This window comes from Brienomyrus brachyistius, chromosome 22 (assembly GCF_023856365.1).
Source record: "Brienomyrus brachyistius isolate T26 chromosome 22, BBRACH_0.4, whole genome shotgun sequence".
NCBI classification, from domain to species: Eukaryota; Metazoa; Chordata; class Actinopteri; order Osteoglossiformes; family Mormyridae; genus Brienomyrus; species Brienomyrus brachyistius.
Window position 1 is genome coordinate 8,815,823 of NC_064554.1, and position 27,041 is coordinate 8,842,863.

General features: G+C 47.0%; 1 protein-coding gene across 13 annotated transcripts in view; it reads right to left on the bottom strand.

Annotated features, from left to right (window-relative positions):
- Nucleotides 1-27,041, bottom strand: part of kcnh6a (potassium voltage-gated channel, subfamily H (eag-related), member 6a) — a 44,008-nt gene that overhangs the window by 10,076 nt on the left and 6,891 nt on the right. For 11 of the 13 annotated variants that reach the window (XR_007384518.1, XM_048990244.1, XM_048990239.1 and 8 more), the window contains 8 exons: nucleotides 19,841-20,071; nucleotides 16,359-16,511; nucleotides 15,949-16,058; nucleotides 12,075-12,363; nucleotides 11,451-11,644; nucleotides 2,829-3,272; nucleotides 1,477-1,894; nucleotides 1,119-1,318 (listed from right to left, as the gene is read on the bottom strand). Coding sequence is in view for 12 of the 13 variants with exons in the window: in XM_048990244.1 (XP_048846201.1) it covers nucleotides 1,119-1,318; nucleotides 1,477-1,894; nucleotides 2,829-3,272; nucleotides 11,451-11,644; nucleotides 12,075-12,363; nucleotides 15,949-16,058; nucleotides 16,359-16,511; nucleotides 19,841-20,071 (2,039 nt within the window). In the remaining variant the exon portion in view is untranslated. The remainder of the gene's footprint in view (nucleotides 1-1,118; nucleotides 1,319-1,476; nucleotides 1,895-2,828; nucleotides 3,273-11,450; nucleotides 11,645-12,074; nucleotides 12,364-15,948; nucleotides 16,059-16,358; nucleotides 16,512-19,840; nucleotides 20,072-27,041) is intronic. The other 2 variants (XM_048990241.1, XM_048990243.1) reach the window with 1 other exon arrangement.

Here is a 27,041-nt window from a genome sequence, read left to right on the forward strand (position 1 = left end):
AGCTGCTGCTGATGTCCCCTCGGGCGATCGCCACTCACTCCCAGTTAAGCGTATTCTAATAAGGGATCAGCACCGCCTGTACTGACTGCCAAATAGGGACCAAAGACTACACACCAGTGACGCGACACTAGAGCTTATCTGCTGAAGGCAGCACAGGGCTTTGAAATGGAATAGCCTGTAGTGCCGTCTACATGGAGAATTAATGAGGGGCTGTATACATGCGAGCCTGCAGTGCCGTCTGCATGGGGGATTAATGAGGGGCTGTATACATGCGAGCCTGTAGTGCCGTCTGCATGGAGGATTAATGAGGGGCTGTATACATGCGAGCCTGCAGTGCCGTCTGCATGGGGGATTAATGAGGGGCTGTATACATGCGAGCCTGTAGTGCCGTCTACATGGAGAATTAATGAGGGGCTGTATACATGCGAGCCTGCAGTGCCGTCTGCATGGGGGATTAATGAGGGGCTGTATACATGCGAGCCTGTAGTGCCGTCTACATGGAGAATTAATGAGGGGCTGTATACATGCGAGCCTGCAGTGCCGTCTGCATGGGGGATTAATGAGGGGCTGTATACATGCGAGCCTGCAGTGCCGTCTGCATGGGGGATTAATGAGGGGCTGTATACATGCGAGTCTGCAGTGCTGTCTGCATGGAGGATTAATGAGGGTCTGTATACATGCAAGCCTGCAGTGCTGTCTGCATGGGGGATTAATGAGGGGCTGTATACATGTGAGCCTGCAGTGCTGTCTGCATGGAGGATTAATGAGGGGCTGTATACATGCGAGCCTGCAGTGCCGTCTGCATGGGGGATTAATGAGGGTCTGTATACATGCGAGCCTGCAGTGCTGTCTGCATGGAGGATTAATGAGGGTCTGTATACATGCAAGCCTGCAGTGCTGTCTGCATGGGGGATTAATGAGGGGCTGTATACATGTGAGCCTGTAGTGCTGTCTGCATGGAGGATTAATGAGGGGCTGTATACATGCGACCCTGTAGTACCGTCTGCATGGAGGATTAATGAGTGGCTGTATACATGCGAGCCTGTAGTACCGTCTGCATGGAGGATTAATGAGGGGCCGTTTGTGTTAGTTTGTGGGAAATATGGGGCAGGACTCACAGCATTCATGTCGATGCCGTTGGTGTAGGACCAGGCATGCTGGAAGTATTCCTCAAGACGCTGGCGCAGGCCCCCTGGGATCTGGTGGAAGCGGATGAACTCCTTGACCCGAAGCATCTGCGTATGGTAGCGCGCTGTTCCAGAGTAAAGACGCTGGATGATGGCAGACACGTTCCCAAAGATGCTGGCATACATTAGGGCTGTGGGAAGCAGACAGAGGGATCGTTAACAGGGTAATCGGGATATGTGCCAGCATCGCAAGACCACATAAACCACAGAGATTCACAGGGAGACACCGACACACGCTGTCAGCAATGCCCCTTCCTGTACATGTGACTCCATGTAGGCGCATACTCACATCCAATGAGCATGACGCAGATGGAGAAGATCTTCTCGGGGTTGGTGTTGGGTGACACGTTGCCAAAGCCCACGCTGGTCAGGCTGCTGAAGGTGAAGTATAGCGCCGTCACGTACTTGTCTTTGATGGATGGACCGGAGCTCATGTCACTGTCGTTGTAGTGCTTGCCGATCTGGTCAGCCAGGTTGTCCAGCCAGCCGATCTTCATGGCTCTAACACGTGAGGCCCCCGCACGCTCCACATTGCCGATGGCGTACCAGATGCAGGCCAGCCAGTGGGCGATGAGGGCGAAGGTGCACATGAGCAGGAATAGCACGGCGGCACCGTACTCCGAGTAGCGGTCCAGCTTCCGCGCCACACGCACCAGCCGCAAGAGGCGCGCCGTCTTCAGCAGGCCAATGAGGGTCGTGGTCTGGGGCTGAGGAGGTGGAGGGCAGAGTTGAAATGTCATGTTCCTTCATGTAGATCCCTGGCTACTATTTCAAAATGATGTTTAACATTTACATTTGTCCTTTAATGAGTCTGTTTTAAAGGATAACACACTAGATACTTCATTCTGAAACATGAGATCCCCTTCCTCTCCTGACAGCTATAGTTCACATGGCCCATGACCCCTTACACACACACACACACAGGTTTGTAATTATATCTTTGTGGGTTCTGTCCTTTCATTTCTATAGGGAAAACTCGAATCCCAACATGACGACCTTAAGCCCAAATGTTCCCCACAATGTATTATAAACCTGATCACCACACACACACACACACACGCAGACCCACATAGATTGTCTCACACACTCTTGGACAATCCTGGACACTCCCAGACCCTCACCTGACTTGAACAGCACAGGCAGTCAGACCACAGGCTGTGAACCCCCATGGTGGCTGGCTACCTCATCCCGCTTTAGAAGGCTCGCTCCAAACCCTTTCCACTCAGGGGACATGGTGGCTAATGTCCACCAGTGAACCTCAGTCACCCTGTGGGATAGTAATGCCCCAGCTTGCAGGATCAAAAGCCTCATTGTTGCTTGTAGAGGAAACCAAATGTCTGCTGTCTAAGTCAGTAGGCCTAGATTTGACCTGCATTTTACCTCATTTACTGGGGTGGAGGGAGGGGGGGTAGGTGTCACAGTGGACTTTTTAGAAGTTACTTGTTTAGCAGACCTTTTACCACACATGTATCTGCTCTAAAGAGATATCGTCATTATCGAGGGCCTTAAAAAGCAGTCTCTGATTTTAGAGAAGGGGTATACATCAAGGATCAGGTTCACACGTCTCTGGCCACTCAGTGAACAAGAGGTTCCGTTCGGTTCTGGCCTGCTGCTAACATTTATGATGAAGACAGCACTAACCATTCCCATCTCACACACCTCATCGGAGCCAGAGCAGAAGATGAGCAGATCAAAGGGGATGGCGGCCACCATGTCGATGAGGAACCAGCCCTTGAAGTAGTGCTGAGCGATGCGGCCCGGCTGGCTCACAACCTCGTCGTTGTGGTTGACGTAGGTGGTGCGGAAGTTGATGAGGATGTCCACGATGAACATGACGTCCACCACTAGGTCCACTACGTTAAGCGGGTTACAGGTGTAGCCGCAGGTGCGCCGGCGCTCGTCCTCCTGCTCGTTGAGGAGGAAGGCGGCTGAGTAGGGCGTGAAGACAGCCGTGTAAATTACCAGCAGCAGGATGACCCAGTCCCACACCGCCTTGAAGGGACTGTAGTGCAGGATGGTCCACTTGTGGATGCGAGGAGCCTGCAGCTTGTACTCAGGCAGCACATCCGCTCCCAGCGACAGTACCTGTAGGGTGGCACCAGAGAGCCTCTTGTCAGATCATCAAAACAATGAGGGATACAAAAAGTCAAGGAACCACAGGAAAAACCGTCATCAGGCCGACGATCAAGCATGGAAGTATGGCGTAATTGTTAGATTTACAAACAAAATGAACGCAGACCCTAAGCATTAGCTCTTCATTCATGATACCTCTAGCTCCAGTGAGGTAAAACGGGGGTTTAATCGGGGAAAAATAGCAAAACACAGGACGCAAGTGCAGAGCCAAAGCAGCTCAGGGGACAGGTTCGGTGAGCAGCACAGCCGCGCGGTGCCGTGAAGGAGGAACCGTTCAGGCACTTCCTGGGGTAGGCGGGGAAGAACATGGTGTGCAGACGCACAGGCAGAGGAAGCCAGGACACCCCTACCGGGCTCAATTCTAAGAAATGGGGCTGAACGATTTATAGATTTCAAATCGAAATCACAATAGGAAACAACGCGATTAGCAAATCGCAAAGGCTGCGATATAGGACATACATTATACAGCAGGGTTTAATACTGTTGTGAGAACAGTTTTCCAAATTCATGCTGTGCTTCCTGTGTGGCAGTCATGCTCACCGATCAGAAGTGGCCCCAGACGACGGAGTATACGCCCACAAACGGCAAACACGTGAAACGCGAAGAATATGCTGCACTTTCTTCTTGCCGAGGTTATTTCAGAAAGGTCCTATCGTCAATAAAACATCCTTATAACCACCAGCAATGACATACTTCAGCGTATCACACCTTTTGTTTTTGTTAATGGGCAGCTGCATTAGCGTAATCCATCAAAACAACCGTGAGACAGTCAGTAATCCTCACAGCAGCGGAGTCTGTGACCCCCAGAAAAGCCGTAAAACCCATAATACAGTCGTGCTTATGTCATATGTTTTTGTGCTCATTGATTTAAGTATTGATTTCCATGAAATTAATCTTAATCCCACAACAGTAATAAAATAAAAGCCTCACTTTAACATAAATACTAAAGGAACAGATGGCTTTAATCGCTCTTACAGTTGGGTATGGCCACGTACAGTCTTATTATTTAGAAAAGACATTAAAAGGTGACGCATATAATGTTTTCTCATTTGTTTTGTATTTGTCAGAGCAACAAGGCAAAGGAATGATAAGCCGCTTCAGTCGGAAACTGCATTTTACTTCTCATTTGAAATAAAAATGCAGGGTTTTTGCCAACTTTGGTCAGCTGCCTGGGGGATATTCCACGAAGCAGGTTTAAGGGAAAGTCTGACTTTCTTTAGTTACTTTCATGGAATACCCCCCTGGAGTGAGGCTTTTTGTTTGAGACGAGTCTGCACATATAAAAAATTATGTCGCGAATGAAATTGTAATCGCAATGTCTGCCAGAAAAATCGCGATTAGATATTTTCCCCAAATCATCCAGCCCTACTAAGAAACATGTCGACTCATCACCACAGGGGGGGCCCAGCCTCCAAATACGATCATAAGCTGTGATAAAAGTGCAACATGTGACCATTGGGGTTTCATGGCTGCCTTCCTCACGCCAGCGTGGCCAGAAACAAGTGTCACAAATCTCTCTGATTTTCCATTTGCGGAGCCGCCCATTTCACACATCGATTTGTCAGTTTGTGGGACAGCAGACTGTCCGGGAAACACAGGGGGAGAGAGAGACCGAAAGGGTGAAGGGCTGACGGAAGGGAGGGGAGAGCCTGACATTAAACACACAATAACCACTAAATCAGAAGAGTCATATAAAAGCTGGCAACCATGTAAACCATAACACGGCCGAGAAAAATACGGTCCATTTGTGGTCTTACACAGCTCCCGTCAGGAGGGGAAAGCGACCGCATCCCACTGTTACCCCATAACATACAGATTTACATGCCAAAATATGCACTGCAGTGTGGGAAGGAGCTCTTCAATACTGAGTCTGAGCAGTCAAACACTGAATTTAGGTTTCGGTGCTTAAGAGGTTTGTAGCCTAAACGGAGAGGTGTTTACTCACTGCTTAGTGGTAACAAATCACTAACAAACAGCCACTAGATTATACAAAGTAACTGCCTTGGCCACAGACAGTAAGCAGAGAGCTGTCACTGTAGGATAGGACTCTCTAATACACCATGATGAAAACTTGCCCATATGATTAAGACTTTTCCCACCCCACCTAGGCACTCCCAGGCTGGATGAAGCTGGGCTGCACTCTGCAGTGGTGCTGGACACTGACCGGGATTATGACCAGAGCCTCCATGGTGAGGTGCTCCAGGGCATCTTGCTCGCCTACACAGCAACGGGGGCTGTCGCTGTGGCAGCCCATCTCCTCCATCGCCATTCCCACAGAGTGTGGCCCCCTAGCTTGGGGGGGGGTGGTGGCAGGTCTCTCACTGCAGACCACAGTCAAGTTCCTACATGCTCCCTGGATGCCTGCCAGCACACTCACAGCTTTTATACCGCCTGACACACCATGTGACTTTGCCCCCTCCAATGAGTGAACTGCCCTGACTCCCTGACATGGGGGACGTTCCCAAGCCACCTTTATTCAAGAAGAGATGGACAGTGACAGCGATGTCAGATTTAGGAGTGGGGAATATACTCAAAGCCTCACATTTCAACTAAAACTCGAAGAAGGGAGGTTTAGAGATTTTGCCTTTTACATTTTAAATGTAAAATTTTAAACCCGTTCCACTGTAAGAGCAATAGGCTGTTCTGAGGGAATTTCCAGAATTGGACAGTAAAAATGCTGGCACCATCATTATTTATATGTTGGCTTCTGTCACAGGGACTCCCGTAAAAACACCTGACAGCCCTGGGGGGGGTGGGAGGGGGTAGTCAAGTCAACCCTCACTTTATATTTCAGCTATCATCAAAACGAAACCAGAGGGTTTATAAAATGCATAATATGATTTCATATTCACAGTCCACATGTTATTCTCATAGGTAGCGGATTTACCAAAATATTCACAATGCCAATGTCTTGCGTGGCTGCTGGGGTGATATTGGTTCCCATAGCAACCACGTGGAGTGCAAGCAAGTCATTGGAGTTAGACTTCGGGAAAACAGATTGAGGGAGAGAGATGGAGAGATTATAATAGAAATATCCACGCTGGTGAGAAAACGTCTTCAGAGTGACCAGAAAAACTCTAGTGACAGCCAGTCTGTACATAACACACAATGCTACAAATACCAGAAATTTCACTGTTTAAGCCGTAATTGAAATACATCACCTAGGGCCGGGTGATGACCAAAAACAAACAAGCGATATTGTAATTGAAAAATTTTGGAACAAATGATATTTATTATATACGTGGCACACATAGGCCAAATTAATTTTTTAGACAAAAGTATAGCATGAAAGCATGAAAAAAAATGATATACAGATATTACACCAAAAAGCCAATGTTAAAACTTCCAGATCAGGGTGGGGGGCATGAAATTATTGGTGTTTAGACTCTGTGGAAAACGACTGATCGGCAGTCCAGATTTAATTATAATTTAAATCATGTCATGGGCTGTCTGATTCTCAAACATTTTACACCTCGTTACCACCTCTAGATGCTCTTGGCACAACAACAATGTATTCCCCAGACTGTCCTGTCACCCCCCTGCTCCCCATCTAATCCCTACTCCTCCCACACCCCCATCCTCGATCTAGCTTCCATGCACTATATTTGGCCAGCATTTAATTTTTCAAACCGTCATGCCATCCATTATGTGTGGTTCTGTATATGGTATTTAGATGGAATTATTAAAAGCAACAGTATTCTGGTATCTTACTGTTTGGGGCAGGGTTCGCCCACAAGAAATTTTGCCACCGAAAAATACCGTGATATACCGAAAATATTACCGTAATACCACCCAAGCCTAACCTACACACTCTCCCCACTTCTCCAAAAAATCTCTATTAAAGACCCTAACTTTGTGTGCCTTGTAGTCAGGTTTATCAAATCTCTGCCTGTTCTTTCACATGTCACTGACAAGGCTGCGTGATATGATGAAAATACCTCCTCGGTGAATTTTGCTTAGCTACCTATGATAAATTTTGCCGAGCTGGTGGCCTGCCAATGAATACGCTACATTGACGAAAGTGTTGGGACACCCCTCCAAAAATTCGAATTCAGGTGTTCCAATCCCCGGTTCCAAAACCATATATATTCTCCATACAGATAAAGACTACAAGGCTGAACTGAAAGTCACATCATAAATCTTTATTATGCTGCTTTGTGTGTAGCCTAAGGCCTGGTTCATACTTCCCGCTGATGTGGCTGTGAAGCGCCAGCACATCATACCGCCAGGCTATCCGCGATGCTGAATGTTCATGCTTCTTGTACCAACACACCTGGCAACCGTGTTCTACCTCATTAGGTCTACGGTACCACTGTACAGTAAAGCTTATGAAATATGCCATGGATGTTATATTTAAATGTTTTCCCCTAAAACTAGCCATGCAATATGTGCTTAACAAAAACTTTTGTTAACTGGAGAACTGGGAACTGAACCCACAACACTACAGGTGCTCAGTGACCATTTACTCAGTAAATTACAAGATGAAACAAATGCTCAAATATTAAATCCAAAATGGCTGCCGGTTTCAATCATCTATTTAGAGAATGAATCAGCTGTACCACTTAACACAGCAGCCGAACCTATAGAAAAAACCTCTATCATACCATTATTCAGAGGGTGTGGTTTAGATCAGTTAATTAGTTAGGCAGTTAGTTAATTAGTTAACAGTTAGGCTTCTGATCCCTGACTCCAATCCACCAGGGGGCACTGTCAGGGTACAGGGAACACCACAGACATTGGAGCTGACATCACAGTGCAGACATCACTGATACTGAGACAAGTCATGGCTCACTGAATCACACACACCTCTTGCTACATCTGCATGAAGTACTCTATGCACACACAGCTCACCCTTTTCATTCATATGTACTTGCATGCATTTGCTAATAACATATTCTCAGATAACATGCTCAACGGGCTGCTTCACTTCATTTTTACTGAGACTGCAATGAAATGCTTGCGCTGGCACTGAAGGTACCAGCCTTCTCATATAAGCATTTAAAATCTTGTCACTCACGCAGCCAGCACTCTAAATCGTAGCCCCACTATGCATGAGGCTTTTTGCAAACCAACTTCAAAGGGAAGAATCCATTTCCAGGATGCATAAAAAAATAAAATGACAAACATACACAGCGAACCAAGGGGACCGTGTGGTTTTACACGGTGCAGCCGTGGGGTTTCCCGGGCGGAACGCAGGTTTGGGGGAGAGCACACAGTCAGAATACTCACGGTCTCTGGGCCCAGATTCGCCCTGAAGCTCATGGCGGGTGTCCGAGCGACCAGGCACTGACTTTGTAGAGCTGCTGTGCTAACTGACAGCACTCGCGGGCTCCCCCCAGCAGACACACAGTCGCTGCAGCGACCGCCCCACAAGATAACGCGGGTCTCGTTTTGCATAGTATAAACGTGGGGATGTGTCGGGTCATATGTGTAATGGACACGTGAGGCCTGACTTCACTCTGGGCCTGGCAGATCAGGATGGGTTGCAACCGAATTGGCCATCCCAGCAGAGATGCACACAGGTGGGGCACAGCCCGCAGTTCGAACTTTGCAGCCCAGAACGGCGCAGGCCTGGTTCCAAACCCCCCACACCCAGGTTCTTGCTGGCACTGTCTGTCTGTCACATGGCACGATACACAAGCGGCAGGGCGGTCAATGCCGGACAATCAATACCACACGCTGTACAGCAACAAATCAAAACCCAATTAGCCAGAAAGCCAACGTAAGCAGAAGCAACACACAGCCTGCGTTCCTGCGGTCCCACTGAACAACATCAAGTGGGTGGGGGGAGGGGTCCTCGCAGCTCATATACAGGAGGATGACTTCCGGGACACAAACCCCCAGCAACACTAACACTGATCTCATGTCCAAGGCGCAGAACCGGACACCCTGGCACACGACTAACATACAACATTCACGCTTCATACGCTACCAGCAAACTTTATTCAGAAGTTTTTAATTAAACTTTATTTACCATTTGTATAAGCATGAGTACATTAGGACACTTCTGGCTCTCTTTTAAGACGTGTGAATACATAGACGGGTGAGATTGAAGCTTGGGTTCAAAGCACAGGGTTAGCCATTTATCTGACACCCCTGGAGCATTTTTGCGGTGGGGGGGGATGGTTAAGGGGCTTGCTCAAGGGCCCAAAGGCAGTTTGACTATTCTGCTGAGCAAGGGATTTGAACTGGCAACCTTCCGCAAACAGGTATAGTTAGTGGTAGGCAAAATGACAATTTACTGCGAGCGGATGGAATTGTAGCATTTCCGACTTATTTCAAGAATCACAATACAGCACTAATTAACAGTAATTAACCTACTACTGATTAAGAAAACTGCACTTACACTTGTTTCATCCTCTGCAGACATTTGTCTGAACTACACCACCAATCCAAGGCCTCACTTCCGAAACGACTGACCACAGAAGCTTTAACTATTGGCCTTTGGTTATACGTTGACTCACTCCACACGTCTGATGCAAAAACGGCTAGACGGCCCCTGTCACACTGGACATTACCAAGGCCCACGTTCCTGCTCACCGTGGCAGGGCAGATGACAGACAGCATTTAAAATAAATATTCTTCATAACTAGCAAACAAGCATCTCTTACAAACGCAAATATGCTTTAAAGGTTCTGGAAAGACTTCATTAGTAATGCTATCTCTTCTCTCTCTCTTTTTTAAGATACACAGAATGGTTACACTCAAATTTCACAGCTGGTATGGGGAGAAGTATATGAGGGGCTGCAGCAAAGCTGTTTGCTGCCTGGCAGAGCGTGACTTCGACAGCTGGGAGATTAAACGCTGTTAAGGACATCACTGAGTGACAAAAGTCCCTGTGATGTGCCCACAATGAGCCAACCACAGTGTCACTGTGCAGGGGTCGATTCTGGGCAGTGCACAAGCGAGAGAAGCCGAGCCTCAGATAACCTGACCCACTGCATGGCAATTTATACATTATGACAGACCTGGCAGTCTACTACAGAATCAGGCCTGCCAGCTCTGATCAGATGGCTGGAGTGAGATTTTCAATTTGAGATAAATCTGCACACACATGCACACGTACTTACCAGTGTTAATTTAGTTGATGGAAAATTTTCATCATAGTTATCGTCAACAACATTTATTTTCAGACTAAAACGAGACGGTAACTAAATGAAAATGATTTTACGAGGCCTAAGACTATGACGAAGTGTATTGACAATTTCTTCAACGTATAAAAATGAGATGAAAATAGCAAATTTTAGCTTCATAATGGAATAATATAGATTTGCCGATTTGCCCCCCCGTATGAGCGAGAGTCTGACAGTGTGAGTGTCACGCCAGATGTGTGAGGGTTGTCCACCCTGCAGGATCAAGAGGCACAGTGCAGTGGGTGGGGGTGTGACACTGCTAATCATGTACGCCATCAGCCCAGCCAGAGAGACGCGATGTCACGCTGCCACACCCATCTGACAGCAGGTGCCTCTCAGCCCCTTTCAGAATCATAGTATTACTACACTAATCATAAGAAATGAGTGCACTGAGGCCATGGCCCAGAAGGAAATGCGACAGCGTGTCAGAACAGTTAGGAGTCAGTTTGGATGTCATGCCATGCATGCTATGCAGGGGGGGGGGGTGGTGGGCGACGCCTGAGAAACCACAAGAGCCGCAGGTCGGGCAGAAGCCAGAGGCACATCAGCCGCTGGGGGCAACAGCTCTTCTCACACCCAGAGTGCAGCATGCTTGCAGAAGCCTCCCCAGGCAGGTGCACGCACACGCACACGCACACGCACACGCACACGCTGAGCTCACTTTGATGAGCGCGCATGCCACTAGATCAGTGTTTCCCAACCGGGTCGGGAACGCCACAGACAGTCCATGTTTTTGTTTCCTCCCAGCTTCCTGCCAGACAGTCCACATTTCTGCTCCTACCGGGAGCTGGGAGGGAGCAAAAACTGGGACTGTCTGCAGGTTCCCGAGGACCAGATTGAGAAACACTGCACTAGACAGTTGCGGAGGGACTTCGGGGCTCTTTTGTGAACGCCTTGGCGTGTATCTGACTGACACAAGGTGTTTGTGACGCCTGAGCTCTGCAAAATAATACAGCCATCTGTGAACTACAGAGGGGCGCTGTCGGCGAGGCCCCACCTGCGTGACCTTCTCTGTCACGTTCTGTGTGCGGTCCTTCAGCTTGCTGGGCGCCAAGATCTCGATCTCAGCAGGCGAAGGAGGCCGCAGCCTCTCGTGGGCAAAGCTGAGCGTCACCTGCGGGATCTTGCTGATGGCGCGGTACCTCATCAGGTCCGAGTCCGATGTGGAGTTCGGAAGGCTTGGTCTCAGGTCTGTGGTGGGGTGGGGGACATGAGCAGAAGACCAGCCATAGCACAAATCTCCAATCACTCCACTTTTTCCACGGTTCTATTCAACTCACTTGGTGCTATGCCTATTACCATTTTTAAAGTATACCTGGACCACACACACACACACACACACACACACACACACACACACACACACGCACACACACGTTGGGTAAACATATCCTAACTATGACAACCTTAACCCCCACCCTGCCCTAACCATAACCATAAGTAACCAACCCGAAAAAAAGAGTTTTTGCATTTGTAGTTTTTTCATAGCAGTCACTGATTTTTATAAAATAAAGTGATATTTATCACGTTATGGGAACATTGTGTCCCCATAGGAATAGGTATACCCGCTCATACACACACACACACACACACACACACACACAGGCGGTATCAGGCTTACTGCTGCCAGACAGGGAGGTGCTGCCCCGGTAGGACCAGTCAGCCCTCATGCCCTCGATGTCGTCCAGTGAGGAGGCGCGACGGAGGCTCCGAACACTCTCATGGGAGCAGCTCCGGGGCAGGCCTGCTTCGTGGAAGGATCCGTTGGGGTCCAGGAGGCTCCGCGGGGACGGGCGGCCGGTGGGGGCCCCGCTGCGATCTGGCTCAATGAGGGCCTCAGTCTCCGACTGGACACAGCTCTCTTTGGAGGGGATGCGGAACTCCTTTAGAGGGACGTCCTCACTGCCAGGCTGGGCAACGGGAGTGGCGGGGGGGTTGGGAGACGAGAAGTCAGTCAACGAGGATGGGGGGGGGGGCTGCCATATGGGCTGCCATTACACAGAGATAACAACAACAGGCTTAAAGCAGACTGTCAAGATCATACCACAACATCAAGAAAATACCCTCCATGTTCCATCTGTTTAAGTTGATCTGATACTGCTGCTTCCGGTCTTGCAGATTCAGGTCCAGGCTGTTTATTCAACTTAATTCAAATTATTATTATATAGCGCCTTTCACAACAAAGTTGTCCCTTTACAGGGTTGCTTTACAGGGTTTACAGGGTGCTTTACAGGGTTGTGTTGTGATACTTACAACATAAAGTAGAGGGAGATACAGAATGGGAAAGAAGTAAGGAAAGAATTGAATAAAGAAAGAGGGAAGCCAGAAGACAACGGAGGAGTGGAAACAAAAACTCTGGGGGTCCAAGGTTAACTGGCTGCCCACCCCCCCCTGGGCATACTAACATCATTGAAAACATATTAATTCTCATTACTTCCCTTTACGCTTCATCTAAGATCTGGATAGAGATACAAATTGTAGCACAGGATGGACCTGTGAGCCTGCAACCCATCCCAGGAAGCAGGGGATACGCTGGAGGGGACCTCCCAGAGGGACACCAGACCACCACAGGGTACATAGGTACATGTCCCAGATGAATGCCAGATTACCACAGGGTACATAGGTACATGTCCCAGAGGGACACCAGATCGCCATAGGGTACATAGGTACATGTCCCAGATGAATGCCAGATTACCACAGGGTACATAGGTACATGTCCCAGATGAATGCCAGATTACCACAGGGTACATAGGTACATGTCCCAGATGAATGCCAGATTACCACAGGGTACATAGGTACATGTCCCAGAGGGACACCAGATCGCCATAGGGTACATAGGTACATGTCCCAGAGGGACACCAGACCACCACAGGGTACATAGGTACATGTCCCAGAGGGACACCAGATCGCCATAGGGTACATAGGTACATGTCCCAGATGAATGCCAGATCACCACAGGGTACATAGGTACATGTCCCAGAGGGACACCAGACCACCACAGGGTACATAGGTACATGTCCCAGATGAATGCCAGATTACCACAGGGTACATAGGTACATGTCCCAGAGGGACACCAGATCGCCATAGGGTACATAGGTACATGTCCCAGATGAATGCCAGATTACCACAGGGTACATAGGTACATGTCCCAGATGAATGCCAGATTACCACAGGGTACATAGGTACATGTCCCAGATGACTGCCAGATTACCACAGGGTACATAGGTACATGTCCCAGAGGGACACCAGATCGCCATAGGGTACATAGGTACATGTCCCAGAGGGACACCAGACCACCACAGGGTACATAGGTACATGTCCCAGAGGGACACCAGATCGCCATAGGGTACATAGGTACATGTCCCAGATGAATGCCAGATCACCACAGGGTACATAGGTACATGTCCCAGAGGGACACCAGACCACCACAGGGTACATAGGTACATGTCCCAGATGAATGCCAGATTACCACAGGGTACATAGGTACATGTCCCAGAGGGACACCAGATCGCCATAGGGTACATAGGTACATGTCCCAGATGAATGCCAGATTACCACAGGGTACATAGGTACATGTCCCAGATGAATGCCAGATTACCACAGGGTACATAGGTACATGTCCCAGATGAATGCCAGATTACCACAGGGTACATAGGTACATGTCCCAGAGGGACACCAGATCGCCATAGGGTACATAGGTACATGTCCCAGAGGGACACCAGACCACCACAGGGTACATAGGTACATGTCCCAGAGGGACACCAGATCGCCATAGGGTACATAGGTACATGTCCCAGAGGGACACCAGACCACCACAGGGTACATAGGTACATGTCCCAGAGGGACGCCAGACCGCCATAGGGTACATAGGTACATGTCCCAAAGGGACGCCAGACCGCCATAGGGTACATAGGTACATGTCCCAGATGAACGCCAGACCACCATAGGATACATAGGTACATGTCCCAGAGGGACACCAGATCGCCATAGGGTACATAGGTACATGTCCCAGAGGGACGCCAGACCGCCATAGGGTACATAGGTACATGTCCCAAAGGGACGCCAGACCGCCATAGGGTACATAGGTACATGTCCCAGAGGGACACCAGATCACCACAGGGTACATAGGTACATGTCCCAGAGGGACGCCAGACCACCATAGGGTACATAGGTACATGTCCCAGAGGGACGCCAGACCACCATAGGGTACATAGGTACATGTCCCAGAGGGACGCCAGATCACCATAGGGTACATAGGTACATGTCCCAGATGAACGCCAGACCATCACAGGGTACATAGGTACATGTCCCAGAGGGACGCCAGATCGCCATAGGGTACATAGGTACATGTCCCAGAGGGACGCCAGATCGCCATAGGGTACATAGGTACATGTCCCAGAGGGACGCCAGACCGCCATAGGGTACATAGGTACATGTCCCAGAGGGACGCCAGACCGCCATAGGGTACATAGGTACATGTCCCAGAGGGACGCCAGACCGCCATAGGGTACATAGGTACATGTCCCAGAGGGACGCCAGACCGCCATAGGGTACATAGGTACATGTCCCAGAGGGACGCCAGACCGCCATAGGGTACATAGGTACATGTCCCAGAGGGACGCCAGACCGCCATAGGGTACATAGGTACATGTCCCAGAGGGACGCCAGACCGCCATAGGGTACATAGGTACATGTCCCAGAGGGACGCCAGATCGCCATAGGGTACATAGGTACATGTCCCAGAGGGACGCCAGACCGCCATAGGGTACATAGGTACATGTCCCAGAGGGACACCAGTCCGCCATAGGGTACATAGGGACATGTCCTGGAGGCTTCAGGTTTTGAACTTTATGTGGAACACAGACACGCTAGAGATGCAATTTAGGCTTATATATACTAAACCATCCACTTCTGGACAGAAGCATCAGAGATGCAGAAAAGCACAGGAAGTACATAGGAATCAAATCCAGGCTTTGTGAGAACACACTGAGACTAAAGTAGTGATAATGCACAATGTGGTCATGTTTTGGTACTTTTGACACCTTATACTATACATAGTTTGAAGTGTTAAGTTTTCCTGCCAGTATTCAATCCCTTTTTTGAAGTGCTCACTGCTGTCTGGAACAGAGGGGCAAGCGGTGTCATGTAGGCCCCACCCATCCAGATCTGCTGTCCTGTAGTGTCTGTTCCTGTCTGAACATTTTATCTTTTACGTGTTGTTATACGTCTACAGCAGTGGTTTACATCATGTCAAGAAAAGTGTTCGATGTTATCATTCCCGGCTGGCAGCACAGGACCTCCTGTTTCACACAGTGTTCCCTAACCCCATCCTGACGGACCGCCACATGGTCCATGTTTTTGCTCCCTCCCAGTTCCCAGAGCAAAAACGTGGACTGTCTGGGGCTCCCCAAGAATCGGACTGAGAAATACGGCTTTTAAGGCTGATGGGCCCCCATGTGCATGCTGGTGGGGCTACATAGGTGTGGTCAGCTCACCTGCAGGTAGTCCACCACCACGCCCTCAAACTGGTCCTTGGGCTGGGAGGCTCGGCGCAGCGAGATGGCCCGCAGAGACGGCAGACTCATCCTCAGCCGGTGCCTCTGACCTGGGGTTGCAGTGAGTGCAGGCGTGACGTCAGTGGCTGGGGACATGCACATGACTACAGGCACGTTACAAACATTGGCAGCATGCCTGTAGTATCTCGTGCATGTGCACAAAATGCACATTGCTGTCTTTATCAGGACTCCCAGCATGCTCCTTTCAGTGAAATTGTTACTGTATCTTAACATAACCCAAAACCCAAAAGCTTGGGAATTGACATCCGATTGACCCATAACATCTGGGTTAAAAAAAAAACACCATTAAGTGATACCATGGAGATACAAGATCTTTCAGAGATACCAACCGGTCCGGATCCAGCCCTGGGCTATGTGCTGCCTGAGCCCCCCCTTCCTCAGCGATGTGTCAAGCAGCTCCTGGAAGTTGAGTATGAACATGATGACTGTTCCCTCCTCACTCTTCACCGGAACCACGTCCACCATGCAGGGTAGGCAGGTCCCTGTGGGAGGACAGCCAAACAGTCCTGAGAGCCGGCTATCTGCCCATACACTGTAGGCTGGGCCGCAGGGACACTAACAGAGGCAGGCCCCATGCCCGTTCACAACAGAGCAGCTTTGCATTCAATCAATCAGATCCCAAAATGACAACATTCCTGCTTTTTTAATAGACCAAATTTGACTAGCAAGCAACTGGACGGATAGATTTTGAATCTCTGTGCCACCGTGTCTACAGATATCCTTGCAATCTCCTTGCCACAGGCAAAAGTAGAACCAAATATGAAGGCAATTTTCTGCATTTTATTCTATTCTCAGATCCTAGAAACCCTGTAATGTACACAGGCTGGCAGCTAAAGAAGAACAGTAACCGTGATTGGTGGAAATGAGTCTCACAGTAGATATTGGATTAAACTAAAGTTTCCCTGTATGTGGGGTCCTGATGGTCCAAAATGAGCATGAACTACCATCCACGGGGTACTGAGCCACCCTCCCCACACCGACAGGTGGGAACCTGACCCAGGACCTGAAAAGGTCATTTGCATACCATGCCGTCCCTCACTTATGCTGTTCCATATTCAAAAGCTTTACAATCACCCCTCCATTATGGCCCCAGCCCCGGAACCAGCCGATTTTAGTTTTGTTTGAAGAAGCCTTGTAAGCAGTAATAAAAGGCTGCCCTTTAAAGGCTATAAAGTCCAGATGGGTGAATTAGTGTATCTGACAGGCAGAGCTGGGGACCTGCTGCAGCCCGTAATCCCACCAAGAGCGATGACACCCCCCGTCCCCACCCCCCTCCCCCCGTAACCTCGCATGATGAGCAAACACATGCATCCACTGAGGTGTGGAGATGCCTAAAATACAAGCAGGCTGGAAAACCTGGAACCTGACAGAATGTTTAACTACTTCAGACTCTTAAAGCTGGCAGGGGAAACAGGGCTGAAGACCCACGACAGGTGGGATTAACCTGCTTGGCCAGGCAGAGACACTCTTACCCTGCTTTCCACTTAAAAGCCTTTGAAGTGGGTTGGGGGGGGGGGGGTCTTCAGAGGAATATTAAAAGGCCAGACGGCATGGCCATGGGAGGCTGACCCCTAAGACACCCTCCTTTCAGTCAGAGATTAGAGGAAGACACGCTTTCCTCAGCTCCTGGCTTTACTCTATCATGAAAAAGGCCAAAAATAACTCAATCCATCGGGATGGAGGGGGTCATGTACCAGGCACTGACCACTGACTTCAGCAGTTGCCTTTCAGTATTCGATTTAGCTGCTTATTTTGGAGTCTGCATCTTCATTCACGCCCCACCAGCGGTCGGTACTTGGACGTAACAAAACGCAGCTTGCGGTCGCTTTTTATTCTGCAGGAGAATGTGAACAGGTCATCGTGGCCAAACGACAGGACGTCCTCTGTCCAGCACACGTCACGGAGGTGGGGGTCCGTACTTCAGTACCTTTCTGGTGCACAGGTGCCCTGATGCTCTAATGTAACAGCCTCTCCGGCCAGCTACGTCCCTGATGAATATGGCAATTCGTGGTGGAGCCGAGGCTGATAATAAGCACAGAGACAGCTGACAAACCTTAGTGTTGCCTACACAAACATCTGACCTGTGGGTGCTTTGGGTGTTATACTTGCGGGGGGGGGCAGACAGGCATGTGCTTTTCTTTTTTCACATCTACATTGGTGTGAATCACAGTCATCTTGCTGTTAAGTGCTGTTAAGTTGAAAAAATACTTTGCATATTCACTATATGCATGCACTTTTCCAAGAATAGCAGATATTTTGGCTTTTTAATGAGGGACTAAGGGTTCATAATACAGTTTATGGTTTGCCCGATACTTGAAGTCTCTACTTCCATTAAATGTTTTTAGTATCATAATAAAATGCTTTCAAATTACCAGGCTATAAAGGGTTGCCATGGTGAAACAATCACACATGCACTAGTTTTAAGGAATAATATTGTGGGGAAATTTCTGGAAAACATATTTGGTCTTCCTGCTCCACTACAATGATTTAGAGGCATGCCTTCTTTTAAACTCATGTCCTTAGATTAACCAAAACCTATAGTGAGACCTATAGTGAAAAAGAGTGGCTGATTTGTACACCTGGCATGCACTTAGCATCACAATACCTGTCCCTGTGCCCTGCCCCCCTCCCCCCAGAGCATCTGGTATTCTCCCCCACATGGAAAGAAGAAGGTTCTTTCTGATGGACAGCAAACACAGCAGAATGGTGTGGCATCCGATTCTGATGATCGTGTACACCCTTATGCAAAATATGTTGCTGCACAGACATGCATACAGTGGCCTTGGAGCTGCTGGTTTGCACAGCCAACAGGGCAGAGATTATGCAGAGTGGATGGACAGGGGAGGCACTGCGCCCGCAGACTGGCAGTCCTTCTCTGGTGCAGTTAGACTGTGCTTCAGCCATCCGTGCATGTTTCGAGTTTTAAGCCCTGGGGTTCGGGCGCCTCCCCGTGTTGTTCTGTGCTTTCTGTTGTCCCCCCTCAGTCCAAAAACTTGCTGAGGTTAATCGGAGTTGTCAAATTCCCCAAAGGCATGAATGGTGTGTGTTCCCTGTGATGGACTGGCGCCCCACCCACCCTGGGTTATTCCCATACAATTTTAACAATCCACCAGGTCCTAAATTCAGACCCAAGGCCATAAGTATGAAGAAAGAAGCCAAACCACGGATGACAAGGAAGAACTGGTGATTTGTGTCAATATAGAAGAATATAGAAGAACTTCATAATACACTGCCACATCCAATCAGATTTGTGCAACAGGCATTGATTGGTGTAAACTGCAGAGCCAACTGCGTGCTAGATCATGTTGTTAATTTAAACCTATGTTTGATATAGGGGCACGACTGAGCTGGTATGGTAAAAATTGGGTGCAATAAAGGTTGAGAGCCACTGATATACAGTAGTATATGGCCTTTTCCCCTTGAGATAATCAATGCATATTGACACAAATCACCAGTTCTTCCTTGTCTCTGTGCATTTCAACCAATCAGATGGTGGTGACACAAACGGTCCAGTTTAGTCACGCTTTTGGCCCTGCTAGTAAGCAAGGCCATATCAGCGTATGTATGACTCAGATAATTTACAATGGGAAATGGCCTCCTCAGGGTACGACTCGGGTATGCAGCAGTTCTTGGTGGCAGTGGAAAAGTACCACGAAAAATAATGGTAACACGTCGGTTGTCAGGAGTGCCAGAGCAGGACATTAAAAACATGACCTCATCCTCATGACATCATACCAGCACCTTAATAGCAGGACTGTTTGCATGTCAAGCACCAAGACGGGTGGGTGTTGGCCTTGTGCTGGATCCCTACCTTCCTTGGCATAGTAGAGGATCTCCACCTTGCGCTCCTCAGACCCAAGCAACGCCTGACCTAACTGAGTCAGGGCAGTCTTCATGGTGCCTGGACCCACCAGGAACTGACAGGTGCCGGGCTGCTGCATTATCTCTGCCCGCGAGAAGCCAAACATCTGGCAGAAGCCATCATTGCAGTAGATGATGCTGCAGTTCTTCATCTGCGCATTGGCGATCAGGAACTTGCGGTCTGAGGACACAGTGTAGAAGTTCTAAGCAATGATAAGGAAAGGCCAGAGTGCCCATCCTGTACCTGTGTTCTCCTCATTGCGCTTATCATCTACGTCAGCGTGTCCCGTTCTGGTCCTCAGGGACCCACAGTTGGTCCATGTTTTTGCTCCCTCCCAGCTCTCTGACAGACAGTACATGTTTTTTCTCCTTGTCAGTTCCCTCGGACTGTCTGTGGGTCCCCGAGGACCGGATTGGGAAACATTGATTTACATTATTCATGTTTCTACATGACAATGACATTTTAAAAGCCACTGGCACTGGACGTACTTGTGCCATGGCATCTGAGGTTTCTCAGGAAGTTGACTCTTGGGAGACATTTGCCATTCAGTGCAAATCAGCAGTGCATAAATATATCCCATTGTTGCCAAGCATGTGGAAGTCATAGTAAGGTTCCCTTGGCTTTAAAAGAGATGATACCAGTGATGTGCCATTAAAACACGGCACTATCTACAGTCATTAAACAGGAAGAAGCCAAACAGTAGGTGGATATAGAAACAGAGAAAGTCAATGTAGTCACACACACACACACAAGTTGGTCTTCCTATGTTCATTCATTTCTATGGGAAAAACCCTAATCCCAGTCACGACACCCTTAAGCCCTACCCAGCCCTCACCTTATCCTTAAGCAACCAACCAAAATACAAGACTTTTGGCATTTTTACCTTTTTGATTGCATTCACAGACTTTTATAATATTGAGGTTATCCAAAAGGGGACCTGAAGAAGTGTCCCCAAAAGTAAGGAAGTTTCAGGTTTTACCGCATTTTGGGGACATTTTGGTCCCCAAATGTGATCTACGCAAACTCACACACACATACACACAATTAAAATACATCACAGTCTACAAAGTTGGCTGGTTGGCCCAATTAATAAACTTTTATACAATACCCACTTCACTGTATAAACTTTGAAGCTATGTTATACAATACACCTTCTCACAAGTGGCTAGCTGGATGATGTGAGTAAAAGAAACCCAAACGTTTACTGTAGGCAGGCACCAAAATCCCCAAAAGATGCACCCTGCTAATAGGAACACTGCTCCACTGAGTGCAGGTTCTCCGGCATTATACAATATGTAATTAAACTGCACAATTAGGCTGTTGCTAAGCAGCAATGGCATGTTTCCTTCTCAGTGGAGACAAAGAAACCGCCATGTATCTGGCTGGCCCTAAGAATGGAGTACTAGAGAAATTAATCATCCACATGCCTAAAGCTAACCGCAGTGGATAGAGCCTACATGTAGGTCACATGACCTTGACACCTCTGAAAGGGTCCATCAAACATCTGACAGGCAGGCAGCTTTTTACCAGAAGGACGAAAACATGGAAGGATTGGTAGTCAGTAGTGTAAAACCTCATGAACACAGGCAAATATAGCTGCAGGTGCTACCCCTTTCCGGAGCCGCTGAGAGCGGAACTAGGCTGTTTATCACTGTGTTTTTCAACCCAGTCCTCGAGGAACCCCAGATGTTCCAAATTTTTGCTCACGCCCATTTCCCTGAGGGTTGGGAGGGAGCGAAAACGTGGACCATCTGGGGGTCCCTGAGGACTGATTCGAGAAACACTGGCTTTCTTCTCCAGCTTAGCTTCCCAACGTTATCACACCTTGATAGCCGGCGCCTGCCCCACGACCCCAGCAGATCCCGCAACAAGCCAACAGATCCCTATCACGGATCTCATACTGATACTCTACATGCCAAGGTGATTAGAAAACTTAAAACTAATCATCAAAAGCAAGGTCAAGCCTACAAATAAAACTGCTTAATGCATGAGCTATAGACCGTCATTAAAAACGGCTGTAATTAGTGAAGTAGCAGTTCATGTTCACCCATGTTAGGCAGCTACCAAACTGAGTTGACCCAGTGCGTGTACATTAGCCTAATTTGGAGAATGACACCGATACGTCATAACGCTATCTGACTCATGGACAAGGGCATCCCTGCAATCCCATCACACAAACTCTTAGCAGATAATAAAGACAACCTGGTTTCCATCACACTGACAATGCTGCACATTAGAGGACATGGGGTGCAAGAGGACATTATACATGGGAGAGAAGCTACTATTCCACTTAAGAAGTTGAACTGTGGTCGATTTAGAGGGGGAAAACAGTTTGAATATACACTCCCGGGCAAAAAATGGGCCAAACTAAAAAACTGCTTGGTCAGAGTCCAGATTTTAACCCTAAAGAGAATATCTGGTCTCACATAAAACACAAACTAACTGTTTTTCAGCTACTCAACTGTTTGAAGCTATTAACACTGAGTGGAACAACACTGACTCCACATCCAAGTATGTGACAGAGACAAGCAGAGCTGTTTGACCCTGTGTGAATTCTTTAAATGCAGGGTATTTCAAATATATCACAGCTCAGGACTAATGACTAATATCACTGCTGGACAAAAAAAATAATAATTAATTTTAAAAATCCGAAATATTAAGGGGTCGATTCTCCCATCAAACATTTAAGTAAAAAAATCGCTTAACAGATTGCGCACGTTTGAGTTAAGCTTATTAATTCTGTCCTGAGCATCGCGGACACGCTCGCCACACTTAAGCCGAAAAAGAAGGCGTGGCCGTGCAAAAAGTATAGTATAATTAAGTCATCAAGCAAGAAAAAGGGGTAACGCCCTCGACGATTTTCGGCAAGCAAAAAGGGGGACATAGAATTTTATTTACATCCATCCATTTTCCAAACCGCTTATCCTACTGGGTCGCGGGGGGTCCGGAGCCTATCCCGGAAGCAATGAGCACGAGGCAGGGAACAACCCAGGATGGGGGGGCCAGCCCATCTCAGGGCACACTCACACACCATTCACTCACACATGCTACGGGCAATTTAGCAGGTCCAATTAGCCTCAGCGTGTTTTTGGACTGTGGGAGGAAACCGGAGTACCCGGAGGAAACCCCACGACGACATGGGGAGAACATGCAAACTCCACACACATGTAACCCAGGCGGAGACTTGAACCACCATGCCGCCCCTTTCATTTACATTGTGAACCTAATTGAAGTTTGCCGAAACCCTTTTATTTTAAAAACAATAGAACATCAATTCTTCGACAAAAATATTACAATAAAATACAGTGTTTGAATTTCATGCAGATTAATTGACATTACCTTAGGCGGTTATATTAAAATTATGAAGCTCCGATTTAATGACTGCTCAACCACTTCCCCCAAATAGACACTTCCATTGAAGTTTTAAGATCAAAAAACACAGCTAGATAAAATAGTTTTAAAAATTGATCCACTACACTGTAAGTAACCCCACAGTAAACAATCAACTAAGGTGCACGTTAATCTCTTCAATTGTTTTGTATTGTCAATTGTTTTACTCAGGGCGATTCTAGGATTTGAAAATTAGGGGGTCTCAGCCCCCTGAATAAATATAAGGTAAACATAGAAGACATATTTTGCAGTGGGTTAATTTAGACAAATATTAGTGGAAAATTTACGTTTTTCTGTAATTTACAATGAAAAAGAAAACATTTTACAGCCATATTAATTTTTATCAGCAAGGAACACACAAACCGCAAACGAGTGCGCAAGACGCGCTGTTAAATTCCGCGAAAAGGGCAGGACGCAGAATGAGGTAAAATTCAACTGGAAAACTGACCACAGAAACTGTGATCGTTGGGTTTTAAAACTTTACGTAAATGTTTTTAAAATGTATATATTACTTCAGTTCTGTGTGGGTTTGTGATAGACTATATAATCTGTTGTTCTTTTTGAAGGAAAAGAAAAAATTGGTATAAAAGGTATAAAACCTTCCATTCATTTAGCTGCTGAGATTAGTAAATACATCCTTTCAGTCTTGTACCAATAGAATGATTGTTAATACGATTATAATTATTTGGGTTATTTCAGTAAAAACTGGGTTGCTTTTCAAAGTCGTTGTTCAATGGATATTTTTAGACATCCTTGGGTAACATGAGAAGCCAATAATAGGTCTGTTTTGCCAAGTGTGTACTGCATTTGCTACTTTAAAACATAGTTTTCTTTTTCACATTATCAAGTTTTGTAACGCTCGATAAGTTTCCCGCTTTGGCTCAGTATATACATCAGGGGCGTCAGAAGCATTTTGAACGTGGGGGGACACACTGGCATAAAACTAATATTTTATGTTAAATGTAGGGGGCGGGTCCAAACTAATAATTATGAAATGTGCTTAATGGCGGCGACGCCCGCGATATGTACATTCATTCTCCTTTGACACTGCTATCTGTTCCGAATGCCAAAAACCTACACTTCTTGGTAACCAACTGGAATACTGGTTTAGTGCAACCCGGTGTTCTGACGAGCTGAGCTACTTTGTCGAGTTAGGCTACCGCAGTGCTAATCGATAGCGTTACCCCTAATCCCTAAAGAAACCCTAAAACCCTAAACCTAACCCCTAAAACCTAACCCTAATCCCCAAACGGTGGGACTGTACATGCGCAGAAAGGCTCGATAGCGCGTCTCGATAGTAGCTCAACTCGCCAGAACACCGGACTGGGGAGGGGTGAGCACCGCCCACCCAAATTTTAGTTAACTCTTGGATAATGAGCTAGCTAGCTAACATTTCTGTTGGCTAGGAAACTCACTAGAACAGAACTATGTAAACCCCGTATCCGCTGATTTGGTAACCGCAGTCTCAATGTAATTTATGACTTAAACTCTTTCATAGGTATGTAAGTACACGGGAAACAAGTCATTTATAGTGTTCGCTACTATCCGTAGTTCCGTAGGTCTTGGATCGCATCCCCCGCGGATATGGGACACTACTGAATTTAACATGGCAGTTTGATAACGTTGATATCAGCGCAGGGTTGCCAGATATGGTCAGCTGGCTGGAGTGGGATTTTCGATTTGAAACAAGTCCACACACACTCATTTACATGCATGAAAGACTTTTATTTCCTTAATAAATAACTATAATAAATAATAGTCTGCAGGGTTTGCAAACTACCCCAAAGCTTTTGACGCATAGTGGAATAATATAGATTTTCCATAAGACTTGCATGAGATCCTGGCAGAGAGAGTGCGATGTGGCAACCCTGTCAGTGCTCAGTATGGATAAAGTTACCTGGTTAGATAGATTACATGCTATAATTCATTTTGATTAGTCATACACAACCACAAACAGCATACAACAATTTCTGGTTCCCAAAGCAGAGCTTGCTAACAGCAGTTCCGTTACAGCTGCTCTTAGTTTGAATAACCAAGCTTCAGGACCGGTGCCTTCGAACCAAGTGGGCCGCTACTGTGGGTAGGTCAGGCAGTAATGTTACACCTTCCCTGCCCACTTCTCACCAGTGCAGTGCAGGTCGCTTCCACCTTGTTTGCAAAGCCAGTTTGTTTATGGTTTGGTAATTATCTTTTAATGCTTTTTTTTTCTTTAAGGAGCATCCTTACACTATATTACTGTTCATGTTAAATATTCTGGTCTTATGTTGCTATATTCCAGCTCATGAGTTTCAGTGTTCCAAATTTGCCTTTAATATGCCAGTAGATAAACTTAACATAAACACAAGCTTATGTTTAGTTAGCAGGCACATATCTAAAGCACCTTATAGAAACCATACAACAACAATAATAATAATTATTATTATAAATATGTCCTTCCTGATTAGAGAGATGATCAGGAGAGCACAATGTCCACGGGTTTCTCTGGTCATAAGCTGTGTAGTCTATTGTGTGTAATGGTGACCACACAAAATTTCTAATTACCCCCTAACCTGAGCAACCTAGATCCAGCCCTGCCTGTTACTAATTTTAGCCCGACACCTCCATGGTCAGTCTGGCTACTCCTAGTGAGACCAGACAAGAGGAATATGATGAGATCGCACAATAAACGCCAGCAAAATTACTTGAAAGAGATAGAGAAAGTGCATGGGTGGGGCTTGACATCTGGCGTCTAGCAAAGATGGCAAAAGTTATGAGGTGATGGCCAAAATTACATCACACTTGTTTAAAGGGAATAGTGTACGACACAGGTGCTGATCAGAATCCCATGATGCATCAGTCTGTTAGAGTACATACAAAAATAAACACTACAGCATAAGAGGACCGTATGTTTGTACCGTGCTATCTGCCTCACTTGTGCGTTCGTTTTCGACAAAAGCATCTCCTAAATAAAGTACAATAAGTACAAGAGTAAAATATAATTCTGTCCCCCAACTAACTGCTGCCTATAAACACTGAGTACAAAACACGTGGTACAAATGTTGCCTGGAGGTGTAATTTAGGTTAAGTGCTCTTTTGAGCTAAACAATCAGAATGAAACAAACTAAAATAACTGAATTTCTAGTCCACTCATTTATCTACCGACACAAAGTACCGTAAATCATGCACTTGTTGCTGGAGGGTGTGTTGTTCACACAAACAGCCCTTGCATAAAAAATACTAAGGTATAAACATACTGCTTGCAGTCCAGTAACGGTACCGATCGGCAAAGGCAAGCAGTAAATACAGACATCGGTACATTATAGCCAAGCCAAAGTTGCATTTATAAGGCTCAAATGTAACATCAAATGCTGATGCTGCTGATGATCTCAATCTATTTCTGTGCTGTTCTGTATAGTTTTCTGGGTAAAACCACAGAAATACGAAAGCACTCTAATTTCATCAACTGTTCATTTAACCAAAAATATCCCACACACTCTGAGCTTCTGCTATTTACATAGGCTGAAGTCAGCAAAAGTGGGACATCAACTAAAATGGAACAAATAGGGTTTTGCGTCTGCTGCTCCTTAAATAATGAAATCCAAGACAAAAAAAAAAACAGACCTGAAATATTCCTACAATGGTAGTATATTTACATATCAGCAACTGATTGGTCAGCTTTGAATTTTGAGGGCATGGTTGTATCTGAACTGCAAGGTGATCTGAAGAAGCACATGGTGATTCCCCCTACAAACTGCTTTGGGTTTAAATGTAATAGAGTGCG